General features: G+C 48.0%; 1 protein-coding gene across 8 annotated transcripts in view; it reads right to left on the bottom strand.

The window, feature by feature from the left end:
• MUTYH (mutY DNA glycosylase) overlaps positions 1-15,118 on the bottom strand; it is a 36,172-nt gene continuing 21,054 nt past the window's right edge. For 7 of the 8 annotated variants that reach the window (XM_063939424.1, XM_063939417.1, XM_063939418.1 and 4 more), the window contains exons 5-16: positions 14,271-14,344; positions 14,145-14,186; positions 13,513-13,584; positions 5,880-5,993; positions 5,665-5,762; positions 5,386-5,530; positions 4,834-4,924; positions 2,489-2,677; positions 2,256-2,401; positions 1,646-1,813; positions 614-664; positions 1-527 (exon numbers count right to left, since the gene is read on the bottom strand). In XM_063939424.1, the coding sequence (XP_063795494.1) occupies positions 414-527; positions 614-664; positions 1,646-1,813; positions 2,256-2,401; positions 2,489-2,677; positions 4,834-4,924; positions 5,386-5,530; positions 5,665-5,762; positions 5,880-5,993; positions 13,513-13,584; positions 14,145-14,186; positions 14,271-14,344 (1,304 nt within the window). In that variant the 3' untranslated portion in view covers positions 1-413. The remainder of the gene's footprint in view (positions 528-613; positions 665-1,645; positions 1,814-2,255; positions 2,402-2,488; positions 2,678-4,833; positions 4,925-5,385; positions 5,531-5,664; positions 5,763-5,879; positions 5,994-13,512; positions 13,585-14,144; positions 14,187-14,270; positions 14,345-15,118) is intronic. The other variant, XM_063939419.1, reaches the window with a different exon arrangement.

The following is a 15,118-nucleotide window of genomic DNA, read 5'->3' as shown; positions in this document are numbered from 1 at the left end:
TAAAAACATTAGCTTTTAATACGACCAGTGAACATAAAATCTAACACCGTTTTTAAGTGGCGCATAAGAGTCAGTTTCCATAATCGGGGTAAGTGTCTCTGTCTCCCAGCGGATAAGTATACTGAAAGCCAGTGTGCATAATTACACAGATTCATGTACAGGGAACATCTAAATATCATTATTCAGTATAAAAATATATAAAATGTAAGATTGGTAGGTTTCTGGTCTACAATGAGAGCAATGAGATGCAACCGTTCTGATTTGTCAGTAGCCACTTATAAAGCTATTTATCAGCTTGATCAGATGGTGGCTAATACCAGCTATGACCTTTCCAAGCTGTTGCTGCAAAAAGCAGCTAGATAATAAAATATCACAGTTCTGTCCCGGCAGAATCCGGTATTTCCGGTTAGAGGTCACTTCTTGGGGGTGGGTTTGAAGAAACTTTGTATTGACCTCTGCTTCTCCTCCATCTTGACCTTCCTGGTTGATGGTTGAGTGCCCGCTACGTTCCTTTTCCTTTTTCTCGTCTGTAAAACATAAATGAAACGTCACGCAGAGGTCCCTACGTAAAACAAGAGGACACAGAATACTGCAGAGTGTGACAGTCGCTCACCGTATCTGTGCCGCTGCTCAGCAAGTTCTTACCCTCACACATCTTTATAATCTGCAGAGAGATCAGCAGGAGGCGTTAGAAGACTCTGGGCAGATGGTGACTGAATTTCATCAGCACTGTAGCAAGGGGGATATTATTTATAATTAGGGAGGCCAATCCCGGGCCGTTTTTTCAATCCCGGGATTCGGGATTGAAAAACGATCAATCCCGGGATTCCCGGGATTGCAGTAGAGATCAGTAAAGAAGGGTGTAGGGAGCAGCGCTGGAGGGTAGGTAGCGGCGGGGAAGGGAGGGAGGGTGTAGGTAGCAGTGCAGGAGGGTGTAGGTAGCTTGGCGGGAGGGTGTAGGTAGCGGTGCGGAGGGTGTAGGTAGCTGGGCGGGAGGGTGTAGGTAGCTGGGCGGGAGGGTGAACAGTAGGTAGCGGGGAGGGTTGGTAGCGGCGCGGGAGGGAGGCTGGGTGTAAGTAATAACACTTGCTATTAGGTGGGCGCCAGCCATGGACACACTGAACGCGGCGGCATTTCAAATGAAGCGCCGGCCGCCAGCCAACCAGAGCAGGCGGACCAGCAGCCAATCAGGGAAGCGGCCGCAGCAGTCGCTCCTGATTGGCTGCCGCGGCAGCTTCCCTGATTGGCTGCCGGTCCGCCAGCTCTGATTGGCTGGCGGCCGGCGCCACATTTGAAGTGTCGCTGCGTTCAGCGTTAGTCTATGGCTGCCGCCCGCCTAAGTGTAAGTAGTATTACTTACACACACTCCCTCCCGCACATGCGCAGTGCAATCACGTGAATCCCGGGATTGGATGCTCCAATCCCGGGATTCAAATCCCGGCATTTTTGGGCCCAAATCCCGGGATCCTGCCGATCCCGGGATTGGCCTCCCTATTTATAATGAACCAGACCCAAGATCAATCACTGTTCATGCACAAGATAGGCCACTGGCTTTGAACAGGGCCACTAATTATCCAGTTTGGCTACACAGAGTTGCAAGTGAGACAACCAGCACGAAGGCTAGAAGACAGTTCCATACGATTACCTTTTTCATGGCGGTGGAGACGGCAGAATCTAGAAACTGTTTCATGGTGACCCAGCGGTAATTGAGATACTCCGTATCCTCTTCCTTTATACGGACACTTTCTGGGTGGCTCAGGGACAGGAAATAGACCAGATATGTCTGGTTGATGTGGGAAAAGATATGGACGACCTGTCGGAGAATAGGCTTCATTAGAAATACATGGTATTAAGATGTAGTATAATAACTTGGAATATATTTGGGTCCATCAGAGGAGTTTGCAAGGAACAATCTGCCTGCCTATATGGTTGTTCAGGGATATCCAACTTTTTATAATTAGCAGGTTATCTGCCAATCTTGCCATAGTCCTGGACTATGATTGATACCACCCTAATGCGTCTCTGGTCTTCTACTCAAGATACAAAGGGGTGTGGGGGCATTAATATTATAATTATAGTAATGGGCTTAGTCCCCTTAACCTGCACTTCTTTATGCTGTGCCTATAGCCTCAATATCCACTTACTGTAAGCGTGAGCTATCCCATGATCAATAGGCTTGGTGGACATCTGATCATTATGTAGCACTTATTGCTGTGCAGCGCAGGAGTATATATATCTCCCTAAGGATGTCTCACCTCCCCTGCAAACTGCAGGTCTTTCACCGGGATCTCCCGACCGGTCACTTCATGGAGACGACTGCATAGAGTACACTCCCGTCCCTTCACAGTGTGGTCCTTCTCCAAGAGCCTGCTGGGAAACTCCCACATCCCAGCCAGAAGCCCTATATGAGAGGACAGTGTTAGGATGTATTGCAGGTCAGTAAGTGTCCTGACCAGGGTCATATACATACAAATCCACAGTGACATACCTGTCTGGGGTCTCTGTACTAATAAATACTCCATCTCCCCCAACTCTCCGCATCTTTCCCACACACAGGTCACGGTTTGCTCCACTCGCGATGCTTTCTTTGCAGACTTGCGAGGAAAGTTTGCCACACCCATGCTGCGGTCCCACGGGTTACTTGGTGGAATACATAGTGGACATGACATGACCGCTGCTGAGAAACACCGTGTTACAATATAATAGACTTGTAATGGCCACCCCTCTCCTCACTCTGTTACGCCTGCTCCGTCCCGCTCTCATACTTAGCGCGTTTCTGACAATGCATTCCTCCTGTGTTTCCTGCTAGGCTGTGGACTGTCCTACCTGTCTAGGAATAGGAGCCATTGGGGCACACACACATGTTGGCGACGGGACAGACCTTACACAATTATATAGATCTGCCATAGACCAAATGTGTTCAGAACACTAAGATTGTCTCTAAGTTACAGTTTTAACTATGACCACATATTCTTGTCCTAGAGGCTTACAGTTAAAGCACCCACCCCAAATAATTATCGTACTCCTATATTTCAGTGTGACTCGGTTCTCCAGGGTGAAATCATGATGAGCTACTATAGTGTACTCTTAACCAAAGAAAAGTCTATTACACTAAGCTCATAATTCAGAATAGTCAAAGCCAAGACAGAGACAATGGGCCTAATTCTGAGTTGATCGCAGCCACTAAGCTCATAATTCAGAATAGTCAAAGCCAAGACAGAGACAATGGGCCTAATTCTGAGTTGATCGCAGCCTCAAGATTGTTAGCAATTGGGAAAAACCATGTGCACTGCAGGGGGGGGGGGGGGGGGGGGGGGGCAGATGTAACATGTGCAGAGAGTTAGATTTGGGTGGGGTATATTCAAACTGAAATCTAAATTGGAGTGTAAAAATAAAGCAGCCAGTATTACCCTGCACAGAAACAAAATAACCCACCCAAATCTAAATCTCTCTGCAAATGTTATATCTGCCCCCCCTGCGGTGCACATGGTTTTACCCAATTGCTAACAAACTTGAGGCTGCGATCAACTCAGAATTACCCCCAATGAGGACAAATACTAACACAGTTCCCCTAACATTACCCTAGAACGACTTATTACCTAATTATTATTTTTACTAACATCCGTTATTTATATGGCGCCACAAGGGTTCTGCAGCACCTAACATAGGCCCTCATTCCGAGCTGATCGCTCGCTAGCTACTTTTAGCAGCCGTGCAAATGCATAGTCGCCGCCCACGGGGGAGTGTATTTTCGCTTTGCAGAAGTGCGAACGCCTGTGTAGCCGCGCGGCAACAAACATATTTTGTGCAGAACAAGACCAGCCCTGTAGTTACTTATTCTGTGCGATGATTGCTGCGACGAGTGACACGGTAATGACATCAGATACCCGCCCGGCCACGCCTGCGTTTTCCAAACACTCCCAGAAAACGGTCAGTTGCCACCCAGAATCTCCCATTTCCTGTCAATCTCCTTGCGTTCGGCTGTGTGATTGGAATCGTCGCTAGAACCAGTGCAAAACCATAAAGGACTTCGCACCCGTAAGACGCGCGTGCGCATTGCGGTGCATATGCATGCGCAGATTAGCCGTTTTTTTCACTGATCGCTACGCAGCGAACAACGGCAGCTAGCGATCAACTCGGAATGACCCCCCATAGGGGGTAATTCCGAGTTGATCGCAGCATCAAGTTTGTTAGCAGTTGGGCAAAACCATTTGCACTGCAGGTGTGGCAGATATAACATTTGCAGAGAGAGATAGATTTGGGTGGGGTGTGTTCAAACTGAAATCTAAATTGCAGTGTAAAAATAAAGCAGACAGTATTTACCCTGCACAGAAACAAAATAACCCACCCAAATCTAACTCTCTCTGCAAATGTTATATCTGCCCCCCTGCAGTGCACATGGTTTTACCCAACTGCTAAAAAATTTGATGCTGCGCTCAACTCGGAATTACCCCCATAGTACAGAGGCATAAACACTGCACACAAAACATTGTAACCTCTGCAGTCACTGTACCCAGAGGCAGCGCTGTCTGTTGAGCTACATTAAAGGGGAACTTATTCTTTGAAACTTCAAATTTGCTCTGTAGATACAACTAAATCTTATACAGAGACCTGGGCTTATCACATTGCTTCAAACAAGTAGGACAGAATGATGTAACTTATTAGAAAATATAATCTTTAATGTTTCGATGTATGTTGCTTTATTATAAATTATTCTTCTCTTTTGTTTTTGTATTTTGAGGACGATTTAAAGATAGGAACAAACCTGACACCTATTTATTGTACGGGTATATACAGTACATTAACCTGATGCTTCTTTCCCGTCGCACTCACCACATTCCTCGATGTCAGAGATGATCCCAGGCTGATTGTCAGCTCTTACGTTCACAAACTTACTAAGGGCGGATGCAGAATCCAGCTCCACCTACAACACACAGAAACGCCAATATGGTTACTGGGATGTTGTTAATATCCCGGCGGTCGGGATGCCAGCAATCAGGATACCGATGCCGGGATCCCGCCCGCCAAAATGCCGGCACCTGCGCTAGGGCTATTCCCACTCATGGATGTCCACAACACCAATACAGTGGGAATAGAACCTTTGGCGAGCGCAGCGTGGCAAGCCCGCAAGGAGATTTCTAGCGCTCCCCCTGCTGGCAGCATTTTGGCGGCTGGGATCCCGGCGTCGGTATTATGACGGCCGGGATACCATACCCAACGCGTCTAACGCCAGAACCAAGACCAGTATTACTAAGGCCCATAATACTACGTCATTCGTTAGTGGAAGCACATGGCTTGTGTGTACTTTTACGATTCATCAAACATGTTAAGGTCAAAGTTACATTATTATTATTATGGCAATTCTCACTAGGATAAATACATTACCTTCCTATAAGCATGGCATAGGTTCTGCAGCGGGCATTCGGAGCACATGGGTTTTTTGGGCATGCAGACCGTGGCCCCTAGTTCCATCATAGCCTGGTTGAAATCTCCTGGTCGATCTGGGTCAACAAGAGCGTTTGCCAAGTTCCTGCATAGGACGATAAATCTGATGAGAAACCAGCAAGCGTGTATGAAGGTCCCCAGTTTCTTAGAGCACAGATAGAACAGGAAGCTGGCCTGTGACTTCTATCAGCCACTAACGGTCTCCCCACCATAACATACCAAAGGGCATCAGTGACCGCTGGGGTGTTGGCGTCCGCTCCAATACATCGCAACCGACACAGAACCCTTATCACATTTCCGTCCACGACACCCGTCACCTGGGGAGAGAAACGAAGACCGCAAAGCTCAGAACACCCAGACACTGCAGATTTCTCTGGAGGTAGGTCGGAGTGGGGACAATCCTTAACCTAAGACATGATTCATCTTAGATTTACCTGCCCATAGGATATAGAAGCCACTGCCCCAGCCGTGTATCGCCCCACTCCTGGCAGGAGTTTCTGTAGGTCTTCTGCAGTGCGGGGCATCTGACCTCCCATCTGTTCCACCACCTGGAGACACGGGACGTGGCATTATACACAGGTTTGTGAGCACAGATTATATTGCTATATAATAAAGAGATCAGTATTTCTGTATTACAATGGCCATTGAACATGCTAAAATACTCGTAACAGAATACATATTTCATGGTAATTATTCATCCTAAAACACTGCAAGAAAATCTTCACATCTTACCTAGAACTTCTAAGATAAATATAAATTCTGGTAAGAAATCTGAATCAAAATTTTTACACAATAACGTAGAGAGAAATGAAGTAATAGCGGATTATGGAATATATAAAGGTGACACTTGCACATAGGACCGATTCATGTTTGCAACTAAAGCAAAAAAAAGCTCGTAACTATGGGGGTCATTCCAAGTTGATCGCTCGCTAGCTTTTTTTTGCAGCGCTGTGATCAGATAGTCGCCGCCTATAGGGGAGTGTATTTTCGCTTTGCAAGTGTGTGTTCGCTTGTGAAGCCAGCGGTACAAAAAAGTTTTGTGCAGTTTCTGAGTTGCCCAGAACTTACTCAGCCGCTGCGATCACTTCAGCCTGTCCGGGCCCGGAATTGACGTCAGACACCCGCCCAGCAAACGCTTGGATACGCCTGTGTTTTTCCAAACACTCTCTGAAAAAATAAGATTTTACTCACCGGTAAATCTATTTCTCGTAGTCCGTAGTGGATGCTGGGAACTCCGTAAGGACCATGGGGAATAGACGGGCTCCGCAGGAGACTGGGCACTCTAAAAGAAAGATTAGGTACTATCTGGTGTGCACTGGCTCCTCCCACTATGACCCTCCTCCAGACCTCAGTTAGGATACTGTGCCCGGAAGAGCTGACACAATAAGGAAGGATTTTGAATCCCGGGTAAGACTCATACCAGCCACACCAATCACACCGTATAACTCGTGATACTACACCCAGTTAACAGTATGAAATATAACTGAGCCTCTCAACAGATGGCTCAACAATAACCCTTAGTTAGGCAATAACTACATACAAGTATTGCAGACAATCCGCACTTGGGATGGGCGCCCAGCATCCACTACGGACTACGAGAAATAGATTTACCGGTGAGTAAAATCTTATTTTCTCTGACGTCCTAGTGGATGCTGGGAACTCTGTAAGGACCATGGAGATTATACCAAAGCTCCCAAACGGGCGGGAGAGTGCGGATGACTCTGCAGCACCGAATGAGAGAACTCAAGGTCCTCCTCAGCCAGGGTATCAATTTTGTAGAATTTAACAAACGTGTTTGCCCCTGACCAAGTTGCAGCTCGGCAAAATTGTAAAACCGAGACCCCTCGGGCAGCCGCCAAAGATGAGCCCACTTTCCTCGTGGAATGGGCTTTTACTGATTTAGGATGCGGCAATCCAGCCGCAGAATGCTCCAGCTGAATTGTGCTACAAATTCAGCGAGCAATAGTCTGCTTAGAAGCAGGAGCACCTATTTTGTTGGGTGCCTACAGGATAAAAAGCGAGTCAGTTTTCCTGACTCCAGCCGTCCTGGAAATATAAATTTTTAAGGCCCTGACTACGTTCAGTAACTTGGAATCTTCCAAGTCCCTAGTAGCCGCAGGCACTACAATAGGTTGGTTCAAGTGAAAAGCTGATACCACCTTAGGGAGAAACTGGGGACGAGTCCTCAATTCTGCTCTATCCATATGGAAAATCAGATAGGGGCTTTTACATGACAAAGCCGCCAATTCTGACACACGCCTGGTCGAAGCCAAGGCCAATAACATGACCACTTTCCACGTGAGATATTTCAAATCCACAGTTTTAAGTGGCTCAAACCAATGTGATTTTAAGAAACTCAACACCACGTTGAGATCCCAAGGTGCCACAGGAGGCACAAAAGGGGGCTGAATATGTAGCACTCCCTTTACAAATGTCTGAACTCCAGGCAGTGAAGCCAGTTCTTTCTGGAAGAAAATCGACAGAGCCGAAATCTGGACCTTAATGGAACCCAATTTTAGGCCCATAGTCACCCCTGACTGTAGGAAGTGCAGAAAACGACCCAGCTGAAATTCCTCTGTTGGGGCCTTCCTGGCCTCACACCACGCAACATATTTTCGCCAAATACGGTGATAATGGTTTGCGGTTACTTCTTTCCTGGCTTTTATCAGCGTAGGAATGACTTCTTCCGGAATGACCTTTTCCTTTAGGATCCGGAATTCAACCGCCATGCTGTCAAACGCAGCCACGGTAAGTCTTGGAACAGACAGGGCCCCTGCTGTAGCAGATCCCATCTGAGCGGTAGAGGCCATGGGTCCTCTGATATCATTTCTTGAAGTTCTGGGTACCAAGCTCTTCTTGGCCCATCCGGAACCACGAGTATCGTTCTTACTCCTCGTTTTCTTATTATTCTCAGTACCTTTGGTATGAGAGGCAGAGGAGGGAATACATAAACCGACTGGTACACCCACGGTGTCACTAGAGCGTCCACAGCTATTGCCTGAGGGTCCCTTGACCTGGCGCAATATCTAGTTTTTTGTTTAGGCGGGACGCCATCATGTCCACCTGTGGCCTTTCCCAACGGTTTACCAACAGTTGGAAGACTTCTGGATGAAGTCCCCACTCTCCCGGGTGTAGGTCGTGTCTGCTGAGGAAGTCTGCTTCCCAGTTGTCCACTCCCGGATTGAACACTGCTGACAGTGCTAAGACGTGATTTTCCGCCCATCGGAGAATCCTTGTGGCTTCTGCCATCACCATCTTGCTTCTTGTGCCGCCCTGTCGGTTTACATGGGCGACTGCCGTGATGTTGTCTGATTGGATCAGTACCGGCTGGTTTTGAAGCAGAGGCCTTGCCAGACTTAGGGCATTGTAAATGGCCCTCAGTTCCAGAATATTTATGTGTAGGGACGACTCCTGACTTGACCAAAGTCCTTGGAAATTTCTTCCCTGTGTGACTGCCCCCCAGCCTCGAAGGCTGGCATCCGTGGTTACCAGGACCCAGTCCTGTATGCCGAATCTGCGGCCCTCTTGAAGATGAGCACTCTGCAGCCACCACAGTAGAGATACCTTGGTCCTTGGAGACAGGGTTATCAGCCGATGCATCTGAAGATGCGATCCCGACCACTTGTCCAAGAGGTCCCACTGAAAGGTTCTTGCATGGAACCTGCCGCATGGAATTTTGCTTCGTAGAAGCTACCATTTTTCCCAGGACTCGTGTGCAGTGATGCACCGATACCTGTTTTGGTTTCAGGAGGTCTCTGAATAGAGATGACAGCTCCTTGGCTTTCTCCTGCGGGAGAAACACTTTTTTCTGTTCTGTGTCCAGAACCATCCCCAGGAACAGTAGGCGTGTGGTAGGAACCAGCTGTGACTTTGGAATGTATAGAATCCATCCGTGCTGTTGTAGCACTTCCCGAGATAGTGCTACTCCGACCAACAACTGCTCCTTGGACCTCGCCTTTATAAGGAGATCGTCCAAGTACGGGATAATTAAAACTCCCTTTTTTCGAAGGAGTATCATCATTTCTGCCATTACCTTGGTAAAGACCCTCGGTGCCATGGACAGTCCAAACGGCAGTGTTTGGAATTGGTAATGGCAATCCTGTACCACAAATCTGAGGTACTCCTGGTGAGGATGGTAAATGGGGACATGTAGGTAAGCATCCTTGATGTCCAGGGATACCATGTAATCCCCCTCCTCCAGGCTTGCAATAACCGCTCTGAGCGATTCCATCTTGAACTTGAATTTTTTATGTATGTGTTCAAGGATTTCAAATTTAAAATGGGTCTCACCGAACCGTCCGGTTTCGGTACCACAAACAGTGTGGAATAGTAACCCCGTCCTTGTTGAAGTAGGGGCACCTTGACTATCACCTGCTGGGAATACAGCTTGTGAATTGCCTCTAGCACAGCCTCCCTGCCTGAGGGAGTTGTCGGCAAGGCAGATTTGAGGAAACGGCGGGGGGGAGACGCCTCGAATTCCAGCTTGTACCCCTGAGATACTACTTGAAGGATCCAGGGATCCACCTGTGAGCGAGCCCACTGATCGCTGAAATTTTTGAGGCGGCCCCCCACCGTACCTGGCTACGCCTGTGGAGCCCCCGCGTCATGCGGTGGACTCAGAGGAAGCGGGGGAAGAATTTTGATTCTGGGAACTGGCTGACTGGTGCAGCTTTTTCCCTCTTCCCTCGTCTCTGTGCAGAAAGGAAGCGCCTTTGACCCGCTTGCTCTTCTGAAGCCGAAAGGACTGTACCTGATAATACAGTGCTTTCTTAGGCTGTGAGGAAACCGGAGGTAAAAAATTTTCTTCCCAGCTGTTGCTGTGGATACGAGGTCCCAGAGACCATCCCCAAACAATTCCTCACCCTTATAAGGCTCTATGTGCCTTTTAAAGTCAGCATCACCTGTCCAGTGTCGGGTCTCTAATACCCTCCTGACAGAATGGACATTGCATTAATTCTGGATGCCAGCCGGCAAAATATCCCTCTGTGCATCCCTCATATATAAGACGACGTCTTATGTTCGCAAAATAGTATCCCTGTTTGACAGGGTTACAGACCACGCTGCAGCAGCACTATCTGCAGGTCTCAGTCTAGTACCTGAGTGTGTAAATACAGACTTCAGGATAGCCTCCTGCTTTTTATCAGCAGGTACCTTCAAAGTGGCCGTATCCTAAGACGGCAGTGCCACCTTTTTTGACAAACGTGTAAGCGCCTTATCCACCCTAGGGGATATCTCCCAGCGTAACTTATCCTCTGGCGGGAAAGGGTACGCCATCAGTAACTTTTTAGAAATTACCAGTTTCTTATCGGGGGAACCCACGCTTTTTCACACTTCATTCACTCATTTGATGGGGGAACAAAACACTGCCTGCTTTTTCTCCCCAAACATAAAACCCTTTTTTAGTGGTACTTGGGTTAATGTCAGAAATGTGTAACACATTTTTTATTGCCGGGATCATGTAACGGATGTTCCTAGTGGATTGTGTATATGTCTCAACCTCGTCAACACTGGAGTCAGACTCCGTGTCGACATCTGTGTCTGCCATCTGAGGGAGCGGGCGTTTTTGAGCCCCTGATGGCCTTTGAGACGCCTGGGCAGGCGCGGGCTGAGAAGCCGGCTGTCCCATAGTTGTTACGTCATCCAGCCTTTTATGTAAGGAGTTGACACTGTCGGTTTATACCTTCCACCTATCCATCCACTCTGGTGTCGGCCCCACAGGGGGCGACATCACATTTCTCGGCATCTGCTCTGCCATCACATAACCTCATCAAACGTGTCGACACAGCCGTACCGACACACCGCACACACACACAGGGAATGCTCTGACTGAGGACAGGACCCCACATAGCCCTTTGGGGAGACAGAGAGAGAGTATGCCAGCACACACCAGAGCGCTATATAATTTTGGGATTAACACTATATTGAGTGAATTTTTCCCAATAGCTGCTTGTATATACAATATTGCGCCTAAATTTTGTGCCCCCCCTCTCTTTTTAACCCTTTGAGCCTGAAAACTACAGGGGAGAGCCTGGGGAGCTGTCTTCCAGCTGCACTGTGAAGAGAAAATGGCGCCAGTGTGTTGAGGGAGAAGCCCCGCCCCTTTTTCAACTGACTTTCTCCCGCTTTTTCTGGAATACTGGCAGGGGTAATTTTACATCTATATAGCCTCTAGGACTATATATGATGTAGATTTGCCAGCCAAGGTGTCATATATTGCCCTCAGGGCGCCCCCCCCAGCGCCCTGCACCCTCAGTGACCGGAGTGTGAAGTGTGCATGAGGAGCAATGGCGCACAGCTGCAGTGCTGTGCGCTACCTTGGTGAAGACCGAAGTCTTCTGCCGCCGATTTTCCGGACCAGTTCTTGCTTCTGGCTCTGTAAGGGGGATGGCGGCGCGGCTCCGGGAACGAACACCAAGGCCAGTTCCATGCGGTCGATCCCTCTGGAGCTAATGGTGTCCAGTAGCCTAAGAAGCCCAAGCTAGCTGCAAGCAGGTAGGTTCGCTTCTTCTCCCCTTAGTCCCTCGATGCAGTGAGCCTGTTGCCAGCAGGTCTCACTGTAAAATAAAAAACCTAAAATAAACTTTCTTTCTAGGAGCTCAGGAGAGCCCCTAGTGTGCATCCAGCTCGGCCGGGCACAGAAATCTAACTGAGGTCTGGAGGAGGGTCATAGTGGGAGGAGCCAGTGCACACCAGATAGTACCTAATCTTTCTTTTAGAGTGCCCAGTCTCCTGCGGAGCCCGTCTATTCCCCATGGTCCTTACGGAGTTCCCAGCATCCACTAGGACGTCAGAGAAAGGTCAGTTGCCACCCACAAACGCCCTCTTCCTGTCAATCTCCTTGCGATTGGCTGTGCGAATGGATTCTTCAGTAAATCCATCATCCAGCACCGGTCCGCTTTGTACCCGTACAACGCGCCTGCGCAGTGTGGAGCATGCGCAGTTTTGCCGAGTTTTGACCTGATCGCAGCAAAAAATAGCTAGCGTGCGATCAGGTCAGAATGACCCCCTTTGTGTCTGGAACAAACCATGTTGCCATGTAAGGGGAGCACATACATTTATATTGTTTCTGTGCAGGGTAAATACTGGTTGCTTTTGCATGTAGCCCACAAATGTTAGACAGCTTTATTTTTACACTGAGTTACAATTCCGTTTGAACACACCCCACTCAAATCTCTCTGCACATGTTACATCTGCCCCACCTGCATTGCAGCATGGTTTTGCCCAGTTGCTTGCTTTTTGCTTTACTTACAAACATGAACCAGGCCCATAGTACTACAGTTCTTCATGCAGAACAGATGTGTGTTGACAGTCATAGATAACTCAAATGCATATGCATACACAGTGTCAGACTGCAGCACAAAGGGCCCACCGGGGGAAGGCAATGGTAGGGGCCCATGTTTAGGGGTGTGGCCAGTCTACAGAGGGGGGGTGTGGCCAGCTGCTCCTTGATAAATATACATAGTAAGTACTGCTAGTGCATCAATACAAAGTACCACATTAATAATTGCAATGCTCTGTAGAAAATACACCATAGTCCTGTGCAGTATAAGGTAACAAACGTATAATGTACAATTCAAGTGCACAGTCTGGAACTTGATCACTAGAGGAGCAGGTGGGCCCCCATGCAATGGGGCCAATTGGGAGTTTCCCCTGTACCCCTGTGGGCCAGTCCAACCCCGTACATACATATATTTATGTGGATAATGCCTTTTTTTTTTTTCATCTTATACTTGATAATTATTAAGGCACTAATAACACTCATCATAACACTAGATGTATCTATCCTTCAAGAGAGATAAAGTGGAGAGGTTGCCCATAGCAACCCGCTTCTAACGGTCATTTTATAGACTGCTAGATGAATGATATCTAGAATGGCTTGGTTGCTATGGGCAACTTCACTTCATCTCCCTCAAAGGTTTCATACATTCTCCCCGCCCCCAGCACACACACACACACACACACACACACACACACACACACACACACACACACACACACACACACACACACACATATATATCTACGTACGTATGTGGTGGCTGTGCTTATTCTGTGACCTTTACTCACCTTCTGTGCCCCTTCATGCAGCCGCCTGCCCCGGGAGTAATACCCCAGACCTGACCACTTCTCATTGACCTCCTGGGGGCACAGGAAAATAACCCATCACTAAGCGCAGAAGAAGTTAATACAGGAAACAAAAAAACAAAACACCCAGGAAAAAATATGCAAAAATATCAAAAGGCAAAAACAGCAAAAGAGGATGACAATCCAAGGAACACTCAGAGGTCGTATTAACCCCTCAAAGGGACCTTGTTTGGTTGCCCCATTACCAACCTCCTGCCGACAGCGCCATCTTCCGTGTGATATTCAGGAGCATGGCACAGTGCTAATACCTGTGCCCACGCCAGCTTTCTGAAGATGTCACAAAGAAGATGGCGCTGCCGGCACATTTAATAGTGGGGGACCCACTACAAGCACTATCAGTGGGGTGTATTCTGGGTGCAGGATGTGCGGTGCTTGGGGGCCAGGGGCTTGTGTGCCCCACACGCCCTGCAGCCATTATTGAAGATACGCCAATAGTGTATTATAGTGATCAGGGCCCTTACTATAATACACTGCATCCCCCCTTCCACTACTAGTGCCTGGAAGAACCCTGATTATATCGGTGTGGAGTGTGATAAGACACATAACAGATGTACCTCAAGTGATGCCGCAGCGAGATCATGCACGGTTGGCCATTTCTATAGGAAGTAAGAACAGGGCGTAAGATTGCTGCAATAAATGTCTGGTTCCCATCACTTCTCCCTCTTTCCCACAGACATCACCTTCATCCACTTGTTGTAGTAGTCAATGACTGAGGCCACCTGAGTCTGCTGCAGCATGACCTCTGACACCCAGACTGTAAGAGGAGGACACTCGTTACATCTCTGATATCGTAACGCTTATGATGAGACTTCCTCACAGATACAGTGTTATACTGATCTTTACATCACACATATATTATAATGGCTATAATGACCCTTATATCACACATCTATTATAATGGCTATAATGACCCTTATACCACACATATTATAATGGCTATAATGACCCTTACATCACACATATATTATAATGGCTATAATGACCCTTATATCACACATTTATTATAATGGCTATAATGACCCTTATATCACACATATATTATAATGGCTATAATGACCTTTCTCTAACGTCCTAAGTGGATGCTGGGAACTCCGTAAGGACCATGGGGAATAGCGGCTCCGCAGGAGACTGGGCACAACTAAAGAAAGCTTTAGGACTACCTGGTGTGCACTGGCTCCTCCCTCTATGACCCTCCTCCAGACCTCTGTTAGAATTTTGTGCCCGGCCGAGCTGGATGCACACTAGGGGCTCTCCTGAGCTCTTAGAAAGAAAGTAATATTTAGGTTTTTTATTTTCAGTGAGATCTGCTGGCAACAGACTCACTGCTACGAGGGACCTAGGGGAGAGAAGGGAACCTACCTGCTTGCAGCTAGCTTGGGCTTCTAGGCTACTGGACACCATTAGCTCCAGAGGGATCGAACACAGGCCCAGCCTCGGTCGTCCGGTCCCGGAGCCGCGCCGCCGTCCCCCTAGCAGAGCCAGAAGCAAGAAGACGTTCCTGGAAATCGGCGGCAGAAGACTTCGGTCT

This window comes from Pseudophryne corroboree, chromosome 9, assembly GCF_028390025.1.
Source record: "Pseudophryne corroboree isolate aPseCor3 chromosome 9, aPseCor3.hap2, whole genome shotgun sequence".
Lineage (NCBI taxonomy): Eukaryota > Metazoa > Chordata > Amphibia > Anura > Myobatrachidae > Pseudophryne > Pseudophryne corroboree.
This window is presented reverse-complemented; position numbering and strand designations above follow the sequence as displayed.